This window comes from Ceratotherium simum, chromosome 15 (assembly GCF_057802395.1).
Source record: "Ceratotherium simum simum isolate JZ-2026a chromosome 15, ASM5780239v1, whole genome shotgun sequence".
Lineage (NCBI taxonomy): Eukaryota > Metazoa > Chordata > Mammalia > Perissodactyla > Rhinocerotidae > Ceratotherium > Ceratotherium simum.
The window spans coordinates 22,574,522-22,586,781 of NC_141914.1; the positions used below are offsets into that span (position 1 = coordinate 22,574,522).

Sequence of the window (12,260 nt, forward strand, 5' to 3'; positions counted from 1 at the left end):
CACATTGTTGAGGACCTTTAATGGCAGGCTGATGAGCTTGACATTATCAATTAATAGGAAATGGGGTTTTTAAAGCAAGTAATTAACTGGCTCTGGCATTAGGAAATACACATGGAAGGAGAGCTTGGGATGATCTTTTGAATGAAGTGGTAGTTATATAGAAGGCAAGGTGGAAATAGATGTGATGAATAATTGAGGGAGACTTGCTGAATGTAAAACTAATTGGTTATAAAAAGTATTGGAGATCTTTAAATCTCAGGGTTAGAAGAGAACTTAAAGGTTAAAAAAATTTTTTATGAACCTGGATAATGGTGATATCATTAGCAGATAGGAAAGTCAGGAGAATTTGGAAAGGCTGATAATGAGAATTTTGAGAATGAATTGAGAATTAATGCTTGGAATTTGAGGTACTTATAAGCCATCCTGCAGAAGTTTAGCAAGCAATTTAAGGTCTGGACTCTTAGAAAAATATGGGTGGAAGATCCAGCTCTGGAAGCTGTGTATGTAAATGCATTAGTGAAAGTTATGATAGTGCATGAGCTCATCAAAGACAGTATAAAAAGAGAGGAGAAATAGACTGATCTGGGGACAAAAAATATATGTCTACATTTATGTAGTGGAAGAAAGAAAATCCAGCAAAGGAGACTGAGAAGTCATCAGAGAGATAGGAAAACGACCAGAATATATAACTTCAAATGAAAAGGATACAAGAGTATCAAAACAAAGGATAAAAGACCATGAAAACAATAATCAAGAGGTTCAGATATAGCAGAGAGGCCAAAGAATTTGGGTACAAGAAAAAACACTAGACCTGGCAACTCGTAGGATATTAGTGATGTTTGAGAAAGCAAATCTTAGAAGCATGGTGGAGGCAAAAACTAAATTTTCAAGGAGGCAAGAATAGAGGCAGTGTTATAGATCAAGAGTTGACAAACTACAGCCCACAGCCCATATCTGCCCACCCCCCAATCTGACATAGTACAGCCTGCAAGCTAAGAATGATTTTTACATTTTTAAATTGTTGAAAAAAATCAAAGAGAAGAATATTTCATGATATGTGAAAATTATATGAAATTCAAGTTTCAATGTCCACAGATAAAGTTTTTTTGGAACACAGCCATACTCATTTGATTACACGTTGTCTGTAGCTGCTTTTGTACAACAGGGCAGAGTTGAGTAGTTGCAACAGAAGCCACATGGCTTATGAAGCCTAAAATATTGACTCTCTGGCTCTTTAAAAAAAGTTTGCCAACCCCTAGTATAGATTATTCTTTCAGGAAATTTTGTGGTAAAAAGAGAGATGAGAGACAGGAAAGTAGTTCAAGAGCAAAACTAGGTTTTTGAGAGTGTTTTATTGTTATATTTTTTTTAATAAGGGAGACATGAGTAGATTTATAAGCCAAGGAGAAGTAGTTAGTGGAGAAAGTTTTGAAATCATAAAAACAATAATTAATGGTCTGCTCATTCTCTTATATATTTCTCGTTCTTTCTCTCTTTATCTGGTTTCTCTTTCTCAAACTATTTTTAGAGATTTCTGATGAAGGTCATTCCAGTCTTCTTTGAAAATGATGACTTAACTCCTAGACATGCCTTAGTTTGAGAAAAATAAAAATGCATATACACACACACACTCCCCTCCCCTAAGCCCAAGTTTAGTCACTCAAAATTTTTCTTTTAAATTAAAAGACATTAAACTATGTCGCAATTGAGATTTTAGCTTGATAGTGATTATCCTGTTTTTGCAAAATTTTAGTGTTGTTTTCTTGAATGCTATTGAGTATATCTGAAAATTAATTTCTATTTAAATGAATATGTGCTACCATCTACGTTTATGAGGAGGGAGATTTCTTGAGAAATGAAAAACAAGAGAGTTTAAAAAGCAACAGGAAGTCATAGCAACAGGAAAGATGATATCTGTCTTCTTCAAGCTGCTTTACATGATAATGACTACTTTATTATTATGTCCTAGTGGAGACTCTTCATGTGTTCCTGAGGATCTCAAAAATATTTGAAAAGGAAATGATTTTGACATGATTTTAGTAATATATAAGGTGTGGCTAGGAAATAATATGTGGCTTGAGGAACTGAATCCTACAAATTGCCATGTTCCTGACTTTGATCATCTTCCCGTGCTAAGTATATTCCCAGATCTTTCCAGACCCTATCAGAACTAGTTGAGCCCAATCTCCTCAAGTCATAGTTTTCTGATAGATGGCAAGTAGTTAATAATTGCTTATGTGCTAATGTGCCCAGACCTAGAAAAGAGTGGAGAGGGATACAAGAGGCTCATCTATGTATGCGTTCTCAAACTGGGCCGTAAGAGCCATTTTTAGTGAGAACCATCTTAAGTTACGTGACACTATTTGCTTATAAAAGTGTCCCTGCAAAGAAAAAAAATCTATTCTTTCTTTTTCAGCTTTAAGAGCACTTGTTTCCTAGCTCTTAGCAATGGACTTACTCTTTTCCTTTTCCTACCTAAAGTGATTACACCTTTTTAATTTTATTTTCTTGGCTTACTTTTATTATGCTCAATAGACGATGTAGCTTATCAGAAAAGTCCATTGGACCCTCTTCCCCACCACCACCCGCTAATTTGACCGAATCTATCATGGAAGAGTGTTTAATTGGGTTTGTTTCGGACTCTTATCCTAGGGAGCTTAGTTACTTGAAATGCCATAACATATTTTTTTCATACGAAGTCCTATTATTTTCATACTACTTCATACTAAGAAATCCAGTATGTAGTTTACACTTACAAAACATCTGAATTCATATGAGCCACATATCAACTGCTCAATAGCTACATGTGGCTGGTGACTAGCGTGTTAGACAGCACAGTGCTAGAACCTCATAAAAAGCTTATTCCAAAAGCACAGATTTCAGGTCTGCCACGTCTTACATAGTAAAGTTCCAAGGCTTAAATTGTGATTACAAATTATTTTGATAAGAGAAATCAGTACTTTTTTTTTCAAAGTGCTATTTTTATGATCTGGGATAATTTAAAATCATTGTGCACACTAGAATCAGCAGAATGGTTTCAAAGCTTATGATTTAATTACAAGTTTTTATTTTTCTCCTTTTAGCATTAGAGGTGTAATTTAAAAGCAATGAGACTGGTTTTCTTCAGTAGTTTATAAAACTGACTCTGACAGTATCCAAAAGGACATTCTGATGAATATTTAAGCAAAATCATTGGCTACAACATTAGAATAAGCATGTAGCCATTCGGTGAGACACTTGAGATGAGTGGTATTCATTAGGAGTGCAAATTCTGATCTATTATTTACAGCTTATTCTCATTCCCTTACAGCCCCGGCCATGTTTATTTATTAATCATGCCTTCAGTGCAGGTGCCCTAAGTCATAGGTACTTTTCATTTCCTGTGTATAGAGGGAGTAAAGGAATGGGAAGCAAAGCCACTCCATTCCCAGGCACAGTGAACTGGACTCACTCCACATCTCCATCAGTGCATAACCTCCTCAGACTCAAGAGTTTTGCCTTAAAATGGGACAACAGACCAAGTATGCAGTCAGCCACTTTCTAGCTGTGATGTTTCTGTCATAACCAAAGACTATGACTATATTGTAGGAATCTGTGAAATGCTGCAAAAAGTATCCTAAAATTGCTGGCCACTGCATTTAATCCATCCTTCAAGGACATTTGCCAGGTATCTGTGTGGATTAAGATAGAAGAACTGTGCCTATGATTCTTTGTATATATGATTTTAAGTGAAAGTCTAGTTTACTACCACTGAAACTTCAAGAGGATAAAAAGAAACAACATAAACTAGTGGTATAAAAATTAGTTTTTATGTAAGGATCTGAAAATTTTATACAGAGAAATTAAAAGCTTATAACAACTAGGATATGAAATGTGGATTTGCTTTCTTTCATTCAGCCTACCTAGTCTTCGCCCAATGTTGGATGTTAATTATTTGCCACTGACAGACATGAGGATAGCACGGACATTTTGTTTTACCAATGAAGGACAGGCGTTATACCTCGTCTCTCCAACTGAAATTCAGCGGTTAACATACAGCCAAGAGATGTGTGATAATCTACAGGTAGGTCAGGCTCATTTATGAATAAACATTGGACATGGTTGTAAAGAGAGAGAATGAGAGAGATATCTAAAAGCTAAAAATATTATTGGGCCAGATAATAAATGTGCATTCCCTATATGTTTTGAATATATGTTCATCATTGTGACTCTACCAGGTTCTAGTATGGTTCTAGGTAGACACAGAAAAAAATATGAAAGAGATGGAGAATGTGAAGATCATATATAATAATGGTTAATTTTTTTTGTTGTTTATTTCATTGTTTGGTTTTTTGCCCATGGAGAATCCTCTGAAAAATTATAAACTCTCCCTCCAGGGTGGAGAATATGTATGTACACACAAAAAAATTTTGCATACAATTCAAGGAGTTCATGGATTTTGGAAGAAACCTTAATTTTGATTAAGAGCCATGCAAAATAAATACTATCCTGAGGGTTAGAATTGGGCATTTGTCTTTGATCATAGCAGTAAACAGAGCCTAGACACAGGGTAAATATAAAAGCCTATCTAATCTTGGGTAAGTAAAAATGGTCACAGAATTTTAAAAGAGCATCTTAGAGATTTAATTGGTTCAACTCCTTCATTTTGAAATAAGAAAACTAAAACCCATTCATTATAATATAGAGGTTAAGAGTATAAGCTCTGAACCATTTAGGTTGTATTTTGCCCACTTGTATAACTTTGGGCATTTGATTTAACCTATCTGTATGCTTTACCTTAAAAGAGCACTGTTGTGAGAATTAAGTAAGAATTCATATAAAGCACTGAGCACAGTGTCTGGAACATAGTAAGTTTTTAAAATAAATAATAATAAATATTATTATTGTTATTCAACAAATACTCATTGAGTTTTTACTGTATGCCCGGTACTTGGCTAGGCTCTAGGAATACAATAACAAACAAGATACAAGTCCCCACCTGCTAGTGTGGAGGGAGAGATAAGAGACAACCACAACACCCTGTGGAAAATGCTGTCTACATATGGCTGTGCCAGTGCTGGGGAGATGTGTGAGAGGGGCACCTGGTTGATGGAACAGAGAAAGGGGGTAGTTAGAAAGGGATTGTGAAGGGCGACTAGGTGTTATCCACAGGAATGGATGGCTGAGGGTGGAAAAGGTAATGATATTCTCAACAGAGTAGTGGCATGCAAAAGCCCAGGGCTTCAGGCAACTACTAGCAAGGTGCAGAGTTGGGAAGCGAAAAGAGTGGAGGGATGGTGCTGGAGAATTAGTCTTGGGCACCTTTGTAAGCTCCTTAAGGGATCTGGCGTTTATCTCAACAGTAAGGAAGTCATTAAAATGGTTTAGCAAATTTGTTTATTAAAATAAATATTCTAGTTGTAGTATCGCAATTGGTTTTGAGGAATTAAAACTGAAGGTTGAGACAACAATTAGAATGGTTTTTTAAAAATAAAGGCCAAAAATAACAGTGGCTTGAAATAAGGCAGCCAGCAGTGAGGATGGAGAAAGATAGCAGATTCAATAGCTATAAAGTGTAATCAGTTGGATTGTAGAGTTATTAGATGTAGGAGTGAGGGAAAGGAAGGAATTAATAATTATTCTTGGGTTTCTGTCTTGGGGGAACTAAGTAGATGGTGCTGCTATTTCCAAAGAGAAGGGATTCAAGAGGAAGAGTACAGGTCTGGTGAGTAGAGAGGTGAGTGGAGATGATGAAGATAAAGTCATGCTGCAAGTTCACAGACACACTGATATTAGGTCACAGATCTCCTGACTTTTGGTTGAAGTTCCTTCCTCCATACCAATGATTCTCAAATTTTGGTCTGCTTTAGAAAGACCTGGAAAGAAGTTAAAAATATAGATAACCAAAGAACATCTATGTAGATTCTGATTTAATATGTGTGGAATAAAGCCTGAGCATCTGTATTTCCACCAAAATGTTTCTCTAGTCATTCTAAAGCACATCAAATATTGAGAACAACTGCACCTCACCATGCAGTAGCTGCCTATTTTGACTCATCTAAATTATCTTGAGCCATTTCATAATTTTGTACTTGATATAAAAATAAATCCAACCTTCCCCACATTCCACCCAAGGCTTCCTATTTCACGGGGCGGTCCATGCTTGATTCAAGAAAGGGAACTAGGACAGGAAAGAGGCCACAGTAATTGAAAAAGGATCAGAAGTCTAGGTTGGTAGTCATTGATCAGGTGGAAATTAATCGTAGGGTGAATATATTAGCTTCCCATGCTTTCTAATTGTAAAAGGGAGAAGGGGGCAGAAAAATGAAAATTTTAGGATGTCAGTTACTAGAGAAGGGAAGGAAAGGAGGTGGAGAAAGAAATGTCAGAGATAGAACTGGGAGTAAAGCAAAAATCACCAGAAAAATATATGGCAAGTAGATTGTCTTTTCATGATGTGCTCTAACATCCTACAGTGTTATCTTTTGATCTATTAATTTATTTTTAGTTACTGTAATGCTTTTTTCTTTGAATTTGGTACAGGACATGCTAGGAGATTTGTTTACTCCCATAGAGACACCAGAAGCTCAAAACAGAGGCTTTCTCAAGGGACTGTTTGGTGGAAGTGGACAAACATTTGACAGAGAAGAGCTTTGTGAGTCAACTCCTGATTGTAAAATTGTATCACAAAATAGAAGACCTGTTTCTGTGTGTGTATGTGTTTGTGTGTATAACAATGTAATATGTGATCTCAAATTCTGGACTAGGTTTTTTTTGTTTCTATACCATAAAAATTATCTCTGTTTACCAAACATGAGTAAAATTGGTCACTTCATATTAGGAAATAGTTTAACAAAAACAACACATGTAATTCATACAAACAATGAGTAAGCTAATGTGTCATTTGCCAGTAGATCATACCTGCAAGGCAGGGTGAAGACATTTGGTTACTAAAGTCTGGAAGAAATGTTTTTTAATCTGCCTGCCTTTAACCACTGCTGGGAAACAGATTCTTTATTCAGAACACAAGGTTTATCAATGCTACAGAATAAACTACTTTAAAAATCTACCAACGAGACTCTGATGAATAATAATCAAAAAGCAGTAGAAAGATACTAAGGAACATTTTAAGAGAGAAGAATATATTTTCCAGAATATCTCATCACCATTTGGCCTTGCAGATTAAAACTCCTTTTCTCTTGAACTTTTAACTTATGCAAAAGATCTAGGTGCTTCCATACAATGGAATATTATTCAGCCATAAAAATGAGTGAAGTTTGATACATGTTACAACATGGATGAATCTTGAAAACATTATGCTAAGTTAAAGAAGGAAGACAAAAAAGGCCACATATTGTATGGTTCCATTTATATGAAATGTCCAGAATAGGCAAATCCATAGAGACAGAAAGTAGATTAGTAGTTGCCAGAGATTGGGGCAAGGAGGGTTTGGAGAGTGACTGCGGATGGGTATGGAGTTTCTTTTTGGGGTAATGAAAATGTTCTAAAATTAGATAGTGATAATAGTTACACAACTCTGTGAAGACACTAAAAACCACTGAATTGTACATTTTAAAAGGGTGAATTTTATGGTCTGTTAATTATATCTCGATAAGTCTCTTATTTTTAAAAAAAATTTAGATTCCATTCCTAATGTTACATCCTTGGGAATGCTCATTAAATTTCTACCAAAATAGCTGTTTTTCGATAAAAAAAAATTTACTTCATTAAAATTAAATGAAATTGAGCTTTGTAAGTGTTAGGGAAGTTTTTAGTCTTTGATAAAGTAACAAAATTTCAACATATGTATATTAATGTCCATCATGCATATACCCCATTCTCTAGTAATTACACACACACACACACGCACACACACACACACACAGATTTAAAAACAACTGAGGCCTACAAAGGCTGATAGCAAGATGAATAGAGAAGTTTGGAATGGACTTGGGCAGAAATTTAAACAAATGATCAGGCCTGAGACTGGAACACACACTAGTAGGGGTTAAATATGAGGTCACATATATTGTGAGCATCCCAATTCAGCAACATCAAGAAATGCAATTATGCCATATCGTATGGAACCTGAATACACACCAAAATGTATGTGGAAACGATATCTCTCTCATCTCTTTCTAGGCATTTTTCTTGGGTAAGTGCTAACATCTCTAAACGTCTGTGATAGAACCAAATATGTCTCTCTTTTAATGAGAATTAAATATAGAATTTAATATATGTACTTTGGTGATAAATTTGGCTACAATTATTTGAATTACTGACAAAATGTTTTAAATTGCTATGGCTTGAATTCCCAGTTGGGGAAGCTTCAGCAGGAAAAGCATCCCGCAGCCTTGCACAACACATTCCTGGACCAGGTGGTATAGAAGGGATGAAAGGCGCTGCTGGAGGGGTGATGGGAGAGCTGACTCGCGCACGGATCGCACTTGATGAGAGAGGCCAGAGGCTAGGCGAGCTGGAAGAGAAAACTGCAGGCATGATGACCAGTGCAGAAGCATTTTCCAAACATGCACATGAGGTAAACTGCCTGTGTAAATAGAGGCATCTTCATACAGTAATAACTTTAAACATTTAGGTCCTGCACAAGAAAGCTTAAATAGAGATGCCACTGTAAGTAATCCTGTGTGAGAGCCAAGGTAAATTGGATCTCATTATAAGCATTATAATTCCTTCAGTATTTGGGAGAAAAAAGTTTTTTAAAAATAGTGTATTAATACTTCTTTACCTTAGGGGATAATTTAAAAGAAAATTATCCATTGGTTCTGATACACTGGGTCTATACTGTGCATCAGCTGCTAAAACGTGCTTAGGTAGATTACATGATCCCCCAAGAAAGTGTGAGGGCAGTAGAGGCTGGGATCCACACACTCCTTTTTGTCCCAGTCATTAAAAATCATTTCCTGTCAGCTGAGTCTTTACAGCTTAATTGACATTTTTTTTAAAAAATCTTTTTCATATGTACTTTATTTCACAAAATAAAGGAAAGTTTTCTAAGGTTCGAGATTTAGTTAGATATGCATGATTAGCTCAATATGAGCTTGCTTTGATTAGCACTTTTAAAGATTTTTTTTAACATCTTATGGTGACTATTTTTTCTTTGCAGTTAATGCTGAAATATAAAGATAAGAAATGGTACCAATTCTAAACTTCTAAAGAAGCTGAGACTGCTTTGAGAAACCATTATTCAGGGAAACCAAATTTATTCCCAGCATCACTATCCAACTGCTAGAAGCCAGTTTCTTCTACAAAATGTTCCATTACAGTCCATCTGAAGTTATCATAAAGGAGATTTATCAGAGACATGGTACAACCCAAAGGCTGGAACCTTGGTTAAAATCCCAAGATATGTCTGGATTTGCCTTTTCCCACATGGAATGGAGCTATCATCTTGGCATGTCATTTGCTAAGGATTTACATTTAGGAACTACGGGGAGTCCTTCTGGTTTGAAAAAATCCTGTACAAACAAAAGCATTAATGCACTTAATGAAAAAAAAATCTTTGCATGATAAATTAACATCTTAAGAGGAAAAGAAAAAAAGCATGTGTGACAGAAGCAAAAAAGATTTATAGAAAACTATTTTTGTAAATTGGGCCACACCTGACAATTTTAAAAATCTGCATTGAAAGATATCAGTGCATTTCAAGTACATTTGCCATTCCCAACTGAAAAAGAAAACAAAAACCAGAGTTTTCTTCTCATCTGTAACTTTCATTGTACTAGGACATTATTGAATTCTTATGGCAAGAATCTGATTAATGTTCCTCTCTCTCCATAATATTTTACATCATTCACAGTTCTTTGTCATAATCAAGTATTGCCAGATTCCTAACACAATTATTTCCATTTCTATCACCTTCAGAACAAGTTGCTATTTTTAGTCACATACTATGCAGGATTGGGTCACCTCAAAGCATTTTTTCAGCCTGGCTTGTACTCTGCAGGAGAGTTGATGATAGGTTTGGGAAACTAGACTATAGGAACAATGCAGTTAGCTTTGAGAACTGATTTCACACACACTTTCAGTTTCTAAAGTGATATACTTTTAATGCTCCATTTGTATCCTTGTCTGCCAATTACACAGTATATTACTGTTCAAACCCAGTGGGGTCTTCAATCCAAAGGTGCTCTTGCAGCCTGACGCTCAGAGACCAAACTGGTCATTCTCTTTAGTATGATTCAGTAAAACCTCAGTTAATGTTTTAGGAAAGGGATTCTGATTTATTACATTTCTGATTAACAAGGGCTTTCATTAGAAAATATTTTTTGGTTCAATACTTATTATTGAAAATCTTTATAAAATGTAGTGGTGTTTTTGCTATCTTGGCCTCACTCATCATTATGGACAACAGAAATACATAGACAGTTTAATGATACAAAATCAATAATTTTGTTACTCATTAAGCTAAATAATATAAGCCACAGGATTATGTCAATACATACCAAACACCTTTCCTTATTAAAAACTCTCTTAAAAATGGAATAAAGAATATCCTTAACATGATAAAAGGTGTCTATCATAACTCAACAGAGAACTACTAGAGGCAAAACAAAATAAAGATACCTGCTATCATTATTTAACATGATTCTGGAAGTGGAAAGTCATAGGAAATGAATATATGGAGATTCCAGGACCCATCCTGTAATACATTATTCCTTCAAAAAGAATCTTTTTAAAAAATTAATGGGTTTGGCTTGTTAAATTTTGATTAATCATGGTCTTACTAGATTTACATTTGTGTTTCTTAAGCATTCACCATTTTCCTGAAGTCTAGGTTATTTTAAATGCCAAAAATAGTATTTCTGCTTGTTTTCTTAGATTTTTTAATTTTTAGTGAATTTCTTTGAAGTGTCACTTCCTTTACAGTGTTCTCAGTATTTTTGAGGAGAGCAAAGATGATGGGAAGAGGCAGAGAATTTATAACAGGATAGCATTTCTCAGAGTCCTTGAATTCTCCTGATTTCTCAAAAAAGCCTTTCCATGAATCTCTCCAGACTCCTATGAACAGTCAACTTGGAAGTACAAACATGATACATAAAATTATATAGTAAAAATATTAAAGAAACTTGAGACCAGGATTTGGAAAACATTGGTAGCCAAACTGCAGTGGACTATTTGTATCATCAGTTTCAATGACCCAGTTTTCTGATTTTCTGAAAAGATACTTTATCATTTCTATATTGAAAAAAAAAACTAAGAGAGTAAAATATTGGTTTATTTTAGAAACAATGAAATTCCGTCCAAAGTGGTATTAAATTCAATGAGTATCTCCAAAGTCCCCAACAAGATTTGATTTAACTTGTTCTACATCAGGATTTCTCAACGGTGGCACTTTAACAGGTAATTGTTGTGGGGGACTGTCCTTTGCACTGTAGGATGTTTAGCACTGGCCTCTGTCCACTAGATGCCAGTAGCAACCTCCAATTAATGACAATCAAAAATGTCTCCAGCCATTGCCAAAATTGCTCCCAGTTGACAGCTACTGTCTTCTACATCATTTAAAGACAGATTAAGTGTGAATGAGTAATATATGTCTGGTACAAAATGAAACATCCTAAGTGCACAGTGTCTTAACAAGATAAATTATTATACCCAAAATTACATGTGTGGTTCATATGCAATTTGGAGAAAGCTTATATGAGTCAGTGAAAAATAAAAATTACAGAATATTGTAAAGCATACAGAAAAAAATACCAAAAAGGACAATATAGCATTTCACAGTAGAAGTGCTTAAAACTCTGGCTTTAATGAGTAGATCAAATATTTATAATTGGTATATCAATTGGAAGTGAACAGGTGCTTCTGAAATGCTTTAAAAGAACAGGTTCTTTTAAATAGTTTAAAATGTGACTTTCAATATTGTTTTTATAAACCCTTTCTTAACGTAAGGGTAACTGCATCCCACAAACTCCTGATTAGTGGAATACAAATTAATGAGGTTTTACTGTATCAAAATTATTTTTATAATTCAAAGAGATAGCAATAACAAGACTCTAATGTGGATGTGATTTTTCTCTTTGAACATTTCCATTCTGTTGCACTGACCTTAGCGCACGTGCGCGCACGCACACACACACACCATCACCACCACCATCATCATCTTATCATTATCTTTGGAAAGTGAGTACTGTTGATCCATGTAATTCTTTACAACTCTCCTCTCTACTACTTAAATATCTTGCCTCTATCTTGAAACATAAGAAAAATATTCCTAGTAACTTGGACAATGATAGAGAAAATGACTCTGAGCCTTAGTTGTC

General features: G+C 35.1%; 1 protein-coding gene across 2 annotated transcripts in view; it reads left to right on the plus strand.

The window, feature by feature from the left end:
• The window catches only part of STXBP5L (syntaxin binding protein 5L), a 338,252-nt gene extending 327,894 nt beyond the window's left edge, over nt 1-10,358 (plus strand). For both annotated transcript variants that reach the window (XM_087439668.1, XM_087439669.1), the window contains 4 exons: nt 3,898-4,063; nt 6,523-6,634; nt 8,298-8,518; nt 9,104-10,358. In XM_087439668.1, coding sequence (XP_087295794.1) covers nt 3,898-4,063; nt 6,523-6,634; nt 8,298-8,518; nt 9,104-9,145 — 541 coding nt within the window. In that variant the 3' untranslated portion in view covers nt 9,146-10,358. The remainder of the gene's footprint in view (nt 1-3,897; nt 4,064-6,522; nt 6,635-8,297; nt 8,519-9,103) is intronic.
• The last annotated feature ends 1,902 nt before the right edge of the window (nt 10,359-12,260 follow it).